At 38.6% G+C, this 14,737-nt stretch overlaps 1 protein-coding gene across 2 annotated transcripts; it reads right to left on the bottom strand.

Moving 5' to 3' along the window:
• Positions 1-2,739: 2,739 nt before the first annotated feature.
• Positions 2,740-7,408, bottom strand: LOC131248021 (uncharacterized). Of its 2 annotated transcripts, XM_058248088.1 has the most exons (5): positions 7,003-7,311; positions 6,582-6,653; positions 4,031-4,083; positions 2,849-3,045; positions 2,740-2,788 (listed from the first exon to the last, which is right to left on the bottom strand). In XM_058248088.1, exons 1-5 carry the CDS (start codon positions 7,110-7,112, stop codon positions 2,774-2,776), a joined length of 447 nt encoding a protein of 148 aa, XP_058104071.1. In that variant the 5' UTR covers positions 7,113-7,311; the 3' UTR covers positions 2,740-2,773. The 2 variants fall into 2 exon arrangements, 1 of the variants encoding a protein (XP_058104071.1); XR_009172143.1 differs by lacking the exons at positions 2,740-2,788; positions 2,849-3,045; positions 4,031-4,083; positions 7,003-7,311 and adding exons at positions 4,478-4,710; positions 7,318-7,408.
• Positions 7,409-14,737: the final 7,329 nt, after the last annotated feature.

Here is a 14,737-nt window from a genome sequence, read left to right as displayed (position 1 = left end):
GAGTGCTAAAGTACCTTTCAGATGATAAAAAATCGACCCAATCCAACATCAAACGAGGGAGTAATGAGCATCTCTGTTGGATTGCGTGATTTGGAAAGATAGACAATCCAAATTGCAAAATGATGATCGAAGAGTTCCAACGTGCTTTTGGGATATTGAACGGTCTCAGAATTAGACAATTCTGGTCCCATTTGGAATCTTGTTAAGTTACCCTTCCAATGAGCACTAAATATTCTAAATTGGATCAGTAATGAGAGAGTTATGAAGGTTAATATTGGACAAGGAGAAGAAGGAAAATTTTAGGACCGACGTCTGCGATCCGACTTATGGATGCGCAAAGGGTCTTGGAATATGATGATTCAAGTCAGGAATGAAAGAGCACTAAAGTACCTTTTTGATGACCAAAAATCAACCCAATCCGACATTAAAAAAGGGAGTTATGATCATCTCCGTTGGATCGCGCGATTTTGAAAGATTAACAATCCAAATTACAAAATGACGATCGAAGAGTTCCAGTGGGCTTTTAGGATATCGATCAGTCTCAGAATTAGACAATTCTGGTCCCATTTGGAAGCTTTTCGAGTTAACATTCCAATGAGCTCAAAATAGTCTAAATTCGACCACTGAAGAGAGAGTTATGAACATTACTATTAGAGAAGGAGATGAAGGAAAAATTTAGGACCGACAACTGCAATCCCACTTACGGTTGCCCGAATGGTCTCAGAATACCACAAATCCAATTAGGAATGAAAGAGCATTAAAGTACCTTTCAGATGACCAAAAATTGACTTAATCTGACATTAACGAGGGAGTCATGTGCGTCTCCATTGGATCGTGCGATTTAGAAAGATCAACAATTCAAATTGCAAAATGATGATCGAAGAGTTCCAACGTGCTTTTGGGATATCAAACAGTCTCAGAATTAGCCAGTTCTGGTCCCATTTGGAAGCTTGTCGAGTTACCATTCCAATGAGATCACAATAGTCTAAATTTGACTACTGAAGAGAGACTTATGAAGGTTACTATTAGACAATGAGATGAAGGAAAAATTTAGGACCGATGATTGCGATCCCACTTATGGATGCCCAAATGGTCTCGGAATACCATGATTCCAATTAGGAATAAAAGAGCATTAAAGTACCTTTCTGATGATCAAGAATCGACCCAATCTAACATCAAATGAGGGAGTCATGACCGTCCCCGTTGGGTCACGCGATTTGGAAAGATTACGAATCCATATTGCAAAATGACGATCGAAGAGTTCCAACGTGCTTTTGGTATATCGAACGATCTCAGAATTAGCTAATTCTAGTCCCATTTGGGACAATCTCGTCTCTAGAGGGTCAAAGTATAGAGTCAAAAGTGCTCTATCTTCCACGAAAGAGTTGATCATATTAATGTCTTGGGTATCATCTCCATCCTCTGTCTATTTGCTCATATTGAAAAAGATATTGAGTTCCAATGTCATATTTCTAAAAGATCAATTCATAATTCCATTCCTACAATTAATGATGGCATTTAATGTAGCAAGGAATGGACGACCAAGAATGATGGGTATTTGAGTGCTCACATCCACGATGGGTTGAGTATCCAGAATAATAAAATCTACTGGGTAGTAGAATTTATCAACCTGGATCAACATATCTTCAATCATTCCTCTCGGTATGTGGACTGATCGATTAGAAAGTTGTAATGTGGTCCAGGTGGGTTTTAATTCACCTAGACCCAATTGTTCATAAACCAAGAAAGGAATCAGATTTACACTCACCCCCAAGTCAAGAAGTACGTGTTCAATCCCGTGATTCCCAATTACATAAGTGATGGTTGGGTTACTAAGATCCTCGTATTTTTATGGCACATCTTGCTTGAGGATGGCTCTCACCTTTTCTGTCAAAAAGATTTTCTTTTATATGTTTTGCCATCTTTTGGTCGTACATAAATCTTTCAGAAATTTGGTATATGAAGGGATTTTTTTAACAGCATCCAGTAGAGGAATATTGACCTTCACTTTCTTAAGCAACTCTAGAATATCCTGCGAGTTAGATAGAGGTTTTAATGTAATCAACCATTGGGGGAATGGCGTAATCAACTTATTTTAAGATTCCTGTTATATCATATGTGAGATGTCGCTAAGTCCATCATCTTTAACATCTTCCAAGTCCTTATGCTTTTCAGCCCTCGCTGGAATGGTTTTACAATTATATTTCTCATTCTAAGAGTGTTAATAAACTTAGCTTATTCCACATGTTGATTGGAAGAGCTTGGGTCACTGATTTCACATTGTGGCTTTGGATTGGGGAGAGGTTAGGTTGGAAAAGTCTCTTTCTCCCCAGTCGCTAAGTGTGACTCAATCCTTTAAATTGATGATATAAACATTCTCATTGTTGTTTTGAGATCACTACCAAAAAACTAGGCAAAGGCTACAGATTTAATCCGTAGTCGTAGTCCTATGGCTACGGTTTTAGTCCATAGCACGACCGTAGTCGTAGGTGCCATAACAATAGGTCTAAAACCTATGGTTACGGATTAAATCCGTAGCCGTAGATTACAATAGCTATGGATATAATCCATAGCAACTATTTCTATGGCCAAAAGTACCTATAGCTACGGATAGTATTTGTAGCTAAAAGTAGTGCTGGATCCATAGAATATACTGAATTTAATAACAGCTACGGTTGTCAGATTACTAGCTACGTTCAATATCCGTAGCTATTGCCTACAGTTTCAAAAAATTATAATCATTCATTCATTCACCACCTACATAATCATTCATTCATTCAATTACCACCTGCATAATCATTCATTTATTCAATTACAATCATTCATTCAATCAATCAATTACAATTACAATTTGCAATAATGTTGAAAATACAAATCTTAGTGAGTCTGTGTGCACTCGCATATGGCCAGGTGCATCCTTCATCCACCATAGATAGAAAATGGATGCGAGGATCAATAGTCCACCTGCATATTGGACAGCTATACCGATAACTTCTCCTGTGCGTCTTCTGTAATTATTCGAAGGCAAACCACCACTAGATGATTCTACAACATAAAAATAAAGAATCAATCAATTAAAGAATGATGAAAACTAAATGTAAGGAAAACATAGAATTCCCCTAATGTAAACTGAATTAATGCTCCAAACAGCGTTCCCACAAAATTTGTTTACAGTCAAGCAGTCCAAAGTGAATCTGATTTTAAATGGATCATGGTCCAATCAGCATGTGGGCCCTGATATTGGAAATAGTTGGATGTGTTACACAACTTTAGCTAATATTTTTTAAATAGGTGGGTTCATATTTCCCAAAATTTCTCCCAATTTTCAATTGACAAGCCATTCCACCTCACAAATATTTGGTAGAGACTGCATCACATCCGGTACTAACACAAATTTCAGCAAACAACTTAAGTCATTGACATAGCTGAAATTTTCACATGAAACACATCAAAGTTTATTAAAGAAAAAAAGACCTTTATTGATACACAATTTCCCCTAAACGTATCAGTAAACTTAAGCAACTGACCTAGAGAAGACTTAGAGGTGTTGACCCAACTTCCAAAGCCATATCTTCATCTCTTAGGATTACTTGATCATTGAAATTAGAATTTTCTATATTTGTATTGAGAAAGGAGCCACAAGAAATCAATCATTTGAAGCAGTTTATGTTCAAAATCCATGTTGTACATCCAAATACCTATTTTGGGCATGTTGAATAGGAACTGTCGGTATAAAATCTTTTAATTTAGGCAGAGAGACCTCACTAAACCACTCATGGTTTAGAGCATTTTTTGTTGTTATTCGCAGCATTGAAAAGTTAAAAAATAAATAAATGAACGAAAAAAAGAAGCATTAATCCTCAAGTACATATGCAAATGAACAAGACCCCATGCTTACAATAAAAAAAAATAATCTGTAGATAAACAAAGGACAGTTCTGAGCATGGAAAGATGACCCACAACGTGTCAAAAGATGAGATGATACAACTGTCAGCCAAAGATTTGCTGATAAAGGCTAAACAAATGTTACCATCAAAGCCAGCTCTTGGACAAACATCTGAGTGAGTTCTTGCACCGAACTTTCTGGGATTATTCAAAGACAACCATCATTACAGTCAATTCAATTCAATACTAGTAGGAATGATCACCTACAACTAGTTGCATGTGAACTTCAGATGAAACCCCGTTCTCGTCATGTGTATGACACATTAGGTTATGCATAAGATGAAGGCCACCTGGCATAGAAATCAGAAAAATCCACTGATCAGGCAGGACAGACATGCACGTTGAATCAGGAAATTAATAATTCTAACTAAAAATGCTCATTGTTTTCATATAGGGTGGCTTCCTGATGAGCGGCTAACCTGTTTTTTGCAGCAAGTGATTGTCATCGTGAATCCCACCTTATGCATTGCTCAAATGTCCTACACATGACACTTTGGCGTATGAGGAACTTCACATGCAACTAGTTGTTTGTGATGATTCCTCATACAGTGATATTGAACATCTATTTACTTCAATTGCTATTTTTTCTATTGTATTTAATTTGTTAGGAGTCTTAGACTATTTCCAATATATACCTTTGTAAGAAAATAGTTTTCCAGAACTATAAAAAAATCTAGCAATCTGATCACAATTCCCAGCATTCGAATTCAAATTCCAGCTTCTGTAAACTTTTTTCCAGTTACTGCCAGTCAGTGTCTGATTTATCTGGACATAAATAGCCATTTAGTCATTAACAAGATTTTAATAAGTAGGGTATAACAATTTCAGGTTTCAATTTGTACAAGTGGGTCCCATGGTGAACAAGTTTAGTAAATCAATACTACAAACTTCACAAAATGACTAATAGAGTAAAAAAACTTAGTAAATCAATACTATAAACTAAACAAACTAATGGTGATCCAAGCTCATTGAATTGGATTCATTAAGCACCTCAAGAATCCAAACTGCAAACTGAACCTGAACTGAACTGAACCATGACTATGAAAACTGTGTGACATGACATCCCAACCATCTTTCATATGGGCTCACCACATAGATGACTTGGTCCTAGAGTCAAGTCATTCTACTCATCGAAATATTAATTTATCCAGCGGCATCAAATTGATGGTCCAATCGTAATCAACTACTAAACAGAGGCAGGTGAATGTCAGTTAATTATCATATAATTGAATGATACATGTGCCAATGCTTACATGTTAAGGCTATGCAATTGTCTCCCTTTCACCAGGAAGCACCAACAAGCATGCATGTATTTTATCCATATGTTCATCTATATGCTATCACTGTATACATGACAATCTAGACATATTTCTAGATACATGATCCCAAACATGAGATTAGATGGTCAAAATATCATGATATTTCTAGATATATGATCATTGTAAATTTCATCTAGACATATAATTCATCGTATAAAACAGCACAAAATGCAAGCCAATGAAAGGAGTGAACTAGATTTCTAATCAATTCCCTTGCAAACAAATGACCCCTAAACGAAATTTGATATCTTCATCCACCCCACCCTTTTTATATTTCCATACACCCATATGAGGAATTCTCAAAATGGAAAATTAGTATGAAAATAAAAAGGGATAAGTAAAAAAAATGCCCATAATGTGAACAAGTAACAAACAACTCAACTTTAAGTGATGGTCCACAAGAGAAGAAAAAGGTTCTGCAGAATTCAAAAGATATACAGTTCAGTTTTGAGAAGAAAAAAAAAAGAGGTCCTTTAATGTTCTCTTATCCTAAATAGCATGAGAGCATCAACTGATGAATCAAGTGCATCTTTACCTAGAACAAGAAATTGATTATTAAAAGTTATCTAATAGACAAGCTTCGGTGTTCTATGAGAAGTTCCCAAAGTTCTCAGGAACTCGAGGGATTAATTTCTCCACCAATCTCTTCAAATGTTCACAAATTTCAACTAATTGATTTAATCCTTTCTCACTTTTCTTTTCCTTTTTTCCCAGAAGAACAAGGAAAAGATCAAAGGCAATCTCAAATAGCTAGTGAAAAGTTATGACAATGGCAATGATGGTATCCAACAAGGAAAATGCCTGGGCCAAGAGCTTGTCTAGTGAGCTTGGGTTTTCAACATGAACAGGTGAGGCCCATGCATCAGTGATCCAATTATATGATGCTGGGTCTCAACATGGATGGTCCATGTGCTGATAATCCCCAATGTGCATCTACCCATGCATATACTGCAGGTGGGCCCCATATTTTCAACATATTGGTTGGCTCCACTATGAACATAACTTTGGCCAAAGCTTAGGCCATATGTGCCTGAGAGAAATGGATGATAGGACAAATATGACCAATGTTCTGCAGTCAACATACATGAAGAACGAGGGGTGAACCTCATAATTATCATGCTGAAGCTGATTTACTAGTTTATATAACATCATTTCCACTTATAATAGAAAAATAACAAAGTACATTATTTTGAAGTATTTTATTTATTCATTAACCCACAAAAGCATAGCTTATCAATAAAAATATAGTTACCATTCAAATACGTACTGAGAAATTAAGTATTGCACAAACAGTCTTTAATAGAATAGCACATGTACCTTCTTTTGGATCCTCCTGTCTGTTGTATCAACATCAACATAATAACTTGCTTGATGAATCTGACCCCATACCTGTGGAAATGTAGGAATAACATCAAAATCCATTCAACTTCTACATCATGCAGATAGAAAGAGGTAAAACTCTTAGTTGATATTAAAGTTCTCAAAAGCATTGTGTCCTAGATCCTTGACATTTTTTTTTCTTTTCTTTTTTATAAAGAAATTACTATCTCAATTCCAAGGAGCATTTTCTAGAAGGCTACTCAACTTATATTATTATTATTTTGAAAGATCTCATATTAAAGAAAAAGAAGAAGAAGAATAGACGATGATGAGAAGGCCTCCATTGCAAGTACAAGAAAAAAGCCAAAACATGACCCAAAAGCCAGGCAAAAAGGAAGGGGGTGGGGGGGAGATCAACCTGCATAAAAGGACTCCCAGGTGGAATGGATTCAAAGAAAGAGACATCCTAAAAGTAAGGGAAGACATTGCCCATCCTGGAGCCATGAAAAGGATTCTCCAACACAACATGTCAATCTGCCAAGACTTGCTTGCAAAGATTCTACAACATCTTTCATTCTAGATTCACCAAAATACAATAAAAGGAAGCATCTTCCAAGACCACATCTCCATGATAAAAAAAACGTTGCACGTCCATACCACATGCAATTCAACAATCAAGTGATAAGAGAACCAAACAAAATAGAGGAGCCTTAAAAAAGGAATTTCCACACACCTTCAGATGCCACACAATGGATATTTGTCAATTCTTTTGCCTGCCATAAAGCACATGTCAATTCTTCTGCCTCCCATAATTGAATTTTTTTAATATACACATTAGGTTGGGCCTCGCAGTGATGCATGCCAAAGCTCAGCGCATAGATCATCATTTTCATCTGAAATCAGAGAACTATAATAATTTCATACATCTATAAATCTTGTGAAATGTAAGAAGATGAAATTAGTGTTGAAAAAAGAGGCCCCTCCAAGAAGATCTATGATTCTTTAGACTGATCTAAATTAAGGGCAACCCTCTGTGAAAGAGCATACAAAATGCCTTTCCGAAGGTAGAAATAACCCAAAAATATTCTAGATTAGAACACCATTGTATGAAAAAGCAAAAGATACCAATATAAACATACATACATACATACATGCAGGCTGGCTAAATGCATTTACTTCAGTCATTCAAGGGAGAAATAACCCAAAATATCCCACATTAGGACATCACTGTATGAAAAGGAAAAAGAATACAATGCCACAACTATACATGTATACATGTCACATGCATGCATGTATGCAACGAAAAGGGATTGGTTGAGTCTTTGAAGGGAGAAATAACCCAAATGTGTCCAACACCACCTAAAGTGACAAATCCACAGATTCATGCATACATACATACATGCAATGGATGCAAGCAAATGGATATTTTAGTTCAATCTTTGAAGAGGAAAATAACCCAAATGTGTCTTACATTAAGATGCCATTTCATGAAAAAAGAACAACAAAATACAGTACCATCAGCATATATGACTGAATGCGTCGAGCAGGAAAATGAGTAATTTTGTTTATTTTTCAAAGAAATGAAAAATCCCATTTTTTTTATATATAAAAAAGCCAAAAATGTCTAATCCCCAAGTGATCTTTTAATGTGGTAGATAAAATTCCATAAAATTCAAAAAAGAAAAAGAAAAATCGTATATAAATGTAACCTTCCTTACTAAACAAACAGAGGAAAACAAAAATTCATAAAAAACCAAATAGAACTCAAAATATAAAATAATAAAAAAGCCCCTGTGACCACAAACACTAGTTTTTTTTTTTTGGAGAGAGATAACTCAAAAACCAAATGGTATAGTTCTGAACTAGCAATAACAAAACCCTAGTAAACACACTAATCATATATAATAATAATAAAAAAAGGGAAAAATAGGAAACAGTGATGGGCAATCCAATATTTTCAAGCATGAAGGAAACTGAATACAGCTCACACTATCAAAGATAAAAATTCAGCTAAAAGCATGAATCATGCATTCAAGCAACAAAATTAAATCACTAACCCACTTGTCATCATGATCTCAACTGAATTTTTTTTTTAAAGGTTGAAAGTGGAGATGATACCTTGTTTCTGTAGTGGAGCTAGATACGTAATAGGAAAGGAGAGGGATGGGGAAACTCCTCGTATATTGGCCGGAACAACCTCTGTAGTGGTTGATGCGTCAGAGATCGACGCCGAGGGGGATGGCTAGAAAAATCTGGTGGCTGTCTGCGTATTCCGGTGAGAGACAGATACAGAGGGATAACTAGAAAACCCTAACGGCGACACCATTTGCGTATTCGAGATCGAGAGAGAGAGAGAGAGAGGTTGGGAAATAGAGGGGTGGGCACACGAGAGAGAGGGTTCGGGTTTTTGGAGAGGCGCGGGCACGAGAGAGAGAGGGTTTGGATTTTGGGAGAGGGCGGGTGCGCGAGAGAGATTTAAGGGATTTGGGTCGCACGCGGGATTGTGTTTTGGGGGGCGGTGACGGACGACACTTTTAAGTTCTTAGTTTTAAGTCTTGTGGGGTCCACCGTGATGTATGTTATTTATCTAATCTGTTCATTCATTTTAAAAGATAATTTTAAGGGTTGATCCAATAAATGAGTTATATCGAAGCTGTAAGCAGACCACATAAAATATTAACGATAGATTTTTTTTTTAATTTCTTATGGTGTGGTCCAATTAGACCTTCAATCTACCTACTTTTTGGGCTCATCCACTGAAATTATATATCAGAATTTATCAGCGGCTTAGATAAAACACATATATTCCAATGAGCCCCTTGAGCACCATCCATCTCTAATAAGATCCCGGTGGAAGCTAGGTTTTAGCTACAGATTAAGTAGATTTTAGCTACAAATTAAATCTATAGCATTCTAGCTATGATTTATATCCATAGCTAAGAACTTCCAAAGTCCATAGCCTTTGCTCAATTTTTTGGTAGTAGATCTTGGAATGCTTGCACTGTGTTCTGGTTGAAGAGCTCTTGATTTTGCATGAATTTTTTAATCGGATCCTCTCGAGGTTTCCTTTGATTTAGAAGTTGAGTAAGGGCCTCTTGAGGATTGGTCGTTTGTCCATTCCTCCAATTGGAATTATATGTGTTTGAGGTAGGTCCACTAAATAGTCATTGGCAAGTATTTACGGCATTTGATTACTCATTTAATAAATCTAAAAATGTAGGGATTGTAGGACAATCTTGCATCGCATGTATGTTTCTAGCATAAATACCACAAACAACTTCCACGACTTCCCTTAGTTTGATAGCTTCCACATTCTTAAGTTCCATGGCCTCGACTTTTCTTGTGAGATTGGCCTGTAACGCCCCAATTTTTGGAACTCGAGTATATGACTCGTTTTCCAAAAATCCGGGTGATAGCCTATAAAATTCAATGTAAATTTGAACTGCTTATCATTAATCAGAGTTAACAGTAATGAAGCTAGAGTAAACCGTGTATTGTATAAAAGCATTTCAAACACTATAATAAAAATCCAAATGTAGCGCCCATACAGGACTTATACAATCTCAAATACAAAGTTTATTAAGCAAAGGTAGAAATTTAACGTCTAAAGATGGAGCTCAAAATGGGCCGCAAGGACCCTGTCCAGCTCCCAGCTACTCAGTCTGCTCTAGCGACCCAGTGAACAGCATCGGCTCGTCCTACACCTGTATTAATTGGTACAGTTTATAGCGTCAATGGCTATCGTAGTGAGGAGTACCCTCTAAGATTGCACACTCATCATTCATAATCCAGTGTAGATTGCAAGTCATGAGAATAGATATATTAAACAGGGTAATTCATAATCATGATCATATACTCAAAAATTAAGCCAATCAACATAATCTCTTCATAAGAAAAATATAACAGCAATCGCAATACAAGGAAATATGTCCAGATAATCAAATAATCAATCATATGACTTTCTATTGCACTCGAAAATCACATTGTACGTAAACTCCACAAGATGGCTAGAAAATCATAAGTGAACTTTTGCTCCACCCAGAAATCATGGTACAAGTGAAATTTATATCAACCTTTAAACCTCTACTTCACACGAAAATCATATCACATGTGAACTCCACAAGATGGCTAGAAAATCGACAAGTGAACTTCAACTCCACCAGAAAATTATGTTACGACTGAACTCCACAAGATGAAGAGATAATCAACAAATAAACTCTAGACCACTTGAAAATCATATCATACATGAACACCGCAAATGGCTAGAAAATCAATAAGCGAACTTTAGCTCCATCTGGAAATCATGGTACGACTGAACAACGCAAGATGGCTAGGAAACCAACATATAACCCTCTACTTCACCTAAAAATTATATCGTATGTGAACATCACATGATAAAAAGAGAATCAACATAGGAACTCTAGCGTCTTTCAGAAATTATATGAACTCCGTAAGACGGATAAAAATTCGACAAGCGAACTTCAGCTCCACCCGAAAAAAAGTAATGAACTCCGCATAATGACCCGAAACTCAACAAGATATACATATATAAACAATGAGCCATAAAAGGGCACCAATAACCCATCAAAGCCACAAAGGGCAAATAAATGATCCAAGTCACATAGGACAAATATGTGGTCTAAGCCATGTAAGGAAAAGTGTGATCCAAGCCATGTAAGGCAAATGTGCGATCCAAGTCACGTAAGTCAAATGTGAACTACAAGATAGTAAGACCACAACAAGTTCCATTCAATCCATTAAATGGTCGCAAATGATAATCATACAAGTAATTAACGAGTGTACAACTAAAGATAGCATATTATCACCAATCATTTATGCTTACCAAAGTTAGAGAGGTATGTTCATTATCTAACACAGGAAATAATTGTGCAACAAATTAGCATATTCAATAGTAATATAAATAACTTAATGAGAGAAATCAAACATCATTTATGTCCAGATTGATGAATTTATGTGGGAAGCTTAAAGGGTGAGTCCTCACCTGAAGGATCGTAGCTCCTTTCTTGGTTTAGTTTTCTACAGCTAACTAACGGTCCAATACTGTATAATGGATTTCTTAGAATCATTTCCAACCCAAGAGTAGTATCAGGTAGTGTTCTCAAAACTAGTAATCTGTAAGTTGGCAAGTGGTAAGTTGATAAGGGCCCTTCTACACATGACTTTGGGCTAGTCTTGGCCCAACAATCAAGACTTGAACTGGGCCTAACCTTTGCCAGATCTGGCTGGCCATCTGTAGTCCAAACTGGACCCGATCGGGGCTCATTATTGCTAGCCATGAATGGCTTAGAAGTTTGGATGGACTGGACCTTGTCCGGCCTAACTCGGCCGTCCAGATTTTGGCCCAAACGGTTTGGGTTGGACCAGTCTTTGGCCCAGCTTGGCAGCCCACTGCTGCACGAGTGTGGCCCATATTGTAAGGTCGAGTGCAGCCCATGTAGTTGTAGTGAGGCCCAATGGGCATGCGCTCGGTGGTGCCCACTATGATGGGTGGCATGGCTGCCCCCAGGCCCAGATTGCTGCCCCATACTAAGGTCGTACTTGGCCCACTTGAGTGCCATTTTGAGCCCAGCTTTCGGCCTAGCTAAAGGACCAGTTATGGCCCACTGAAAGACTGGTTTTGACCTAACTTTGAGGCTGGAACTGGGTCTAATCTCAACCTCCTTTTAGCTACTGATTTCGGCCCAGAACGTGGCCATTTTTAGCCCACTACATGGAGTAGCTAGAGGACGATTGCAGTTCATCTGCACAGCCCACTAAAGGCTATTTTCTAGTTTCAAATCATCACCCAAGTGAATCTCTTACTAAGCTCAGGTAATAGCCCATGTTTCAGCTGTTACATGGCCTGATTATGAGAGCCAAATGCCCAATTGAAGGCTGGTTTTTCGGCCCAATGTAATTTCAGGTCTACTGCATTTAGGCCGGATTCTTAGTCCACACTCGTGGCTAATCTTGGCCAGGTTCCGACTCAGATCTGAGACAGTATCTGGCCCAAACCTACAGCCGATCTCGGCCCATATTTCAGCCATCACATGTCCTATTTTTGGGAGCAAAACGGCCTTACTATAATCAGAATCAATATGGGCAATGGAGATGGGGTGCTCGGCATTACCTGAGATCCTTCTTCTTTCCTGGCAATGAAGTTCCTTGGCCTGAACTGACCCAACTCGATCCAAGCTGGTCGGAATGAGTTGGTGCAGTGCGGGTGATGAGTTCTCTCCCACTCTCTCTCTAGCCTTTCCTAACTTTCCTATCTCCTTCCCTTCCTTTAATCTCTCCTAAACTAGCTAAACTGGATTGTACTATTCAACTTAACCTGCACGGACCGAGTCGACTCAGTGCGACACCGATTCTGCCCTCCTCAAGTCTCTCTCTCTCTCTCTCTCTCTCTCTCTCTCTCTCTCTCTCTCTCACTAGCTCTCTTTCTCTATGAGCTTGGGGTCCAAATCCCGAGGCCAATGACTAGCTTTTATGGGGCTAAGCACATGTGAATTTCCCATCTAAGGACTATGATTTAATGGCTGATTTTATGCATCCACCTCGGATTTCAGCATGTATGGGATCCATCCGTTAGTGGCAATAGGTTCCTGATGTTATGGCCCACAGGTAAAGAAAATTTTTAACCATTATGGGACCCATGCTGTGATGGTGGGTTTTCGGCTTGATGGGGAAGATGACGCTGCCACAAATGGCGGATCATTGTCTACAGTGTATTTTTGTGATCTGGTCTGTTCGAGTGGATCAGATGGGACCGCTGATCAATGCGGGGCCCACTTCCCGAGCCTTTCATTGGCATTTCACCATACCTCATAAGATCTCCCGTCCCAAGTGGTTTTCTCGTGAGAAGAATGCTCGTAGCGTGCTAATTGTTGCTACCCTAAAGGGAGCGGTGGAGATTGCTCCACGTAACCTGGCAAAAGGCTTGGATCAAGCCAGCTACGATTTCCCAACTGGGAAATGTCTCCCACGCCAACCGTTGCTACAGGCAACTGCCTGCCTATTTTTGGTAGCGAATGGAAAGTTGGGATTTCCACCTCAAGAGACGACTGGGATCGACGGAGAATCGCGGACGCGGATCGCTGACATGGAGAGTCCCACAACGGCTCTATTCTTGGGGAGATGCAGCTGCCCGTCCATGACTGCCTGCGCACATGCACGGGTTTGGATGGTCATCATGGAACTAGTTGTCCAGAGCTTCCCCATCTGATGAACGGTTTGGATTGTCTGGATAGTGGCTTGAAACGAGCCACGACTCATCCCAAGTGGACATTTTCCTGTCATCCCTTACCCGTGCATGAGCACGACTGCATGGACCTGGTTGGCCGATATGGTTTTGGTCATTCGGATGGTGCAAGACTGATGAACGATCTGGATCTCAGGGAAGGTGGCCGAAAGTGGGCCACATCTCAGTTGAGTGCTTGTTACTCTGTTCACCTTGTTGCAGCGGAAGAATCCTGTCCCTTTTTCACAATTAATCGGGTCAACAACATTTTGACTGCCTTGGCAGTTCGGTGTACATCGGGTCCACGCACTTATGGTGTACATTCATGCTAATGTGGACCCCGCTGAGATGGGATTTCAAATTCCACACCGATCATCCCACTTGGAGGGCTCAATTAGAGCCCCTGACCAAAAATGAGGTGAATGTAAAGCTCAGGTGGGCCACACTATGCGTCCTAGACTCTATTTAATAGGTTCCTATTGATCCCATGCCTGGATTGATTTAAAGATCCTATTCAACAGTTAAAATGGCATTGGGAGCTGTTTAAGTGAGTCTCGATGGTATATTCAATTACCAGAGGGTAAAGATTTTCAAATGGTGGGTTGTGAACTAGGTGTGGTAGGCCTAAAAATGATGAATCTAGCGAATTGGGTACAATTTCTAAGATGACTTAAGGTCAAAGCCTTTCATAGCCCTTATTGAACAATCTTAGTAGTCTCTAAGATTGTTTGATTATAACCTGACAATTTATTTTATAATCCAATGGCTGGATTAGGGAGATCGAGTATTTGAGCTATTGATGAGGCGTTGTGGGTCTAATGAACAGTGGATCCTATGATTTAGAATTTTAAATTCCAAGGTTGTCGATTAGGTTTGTCTGTCTATGAAACCGAAATCCTAAAAATAAGTTTCT

This window comes from Magnolia sinica, chromosome 1, assembly GCF_029962835.1.
Source record: "Magnolia sinica isolate HGM2019 chromosome 1, MsV1, whole genome shotgun sequence".
Classification (NCBI taxonomy): Eukaryota; Viridiplantae; Streptophyta; class Magnoliopsida; order Magnoliales; family Magnoliaceae; genus Magnolia; species Magnolia sinica.
This window is presented reverse-complemented; position numbering and strand designations above follow the sequence as displayed.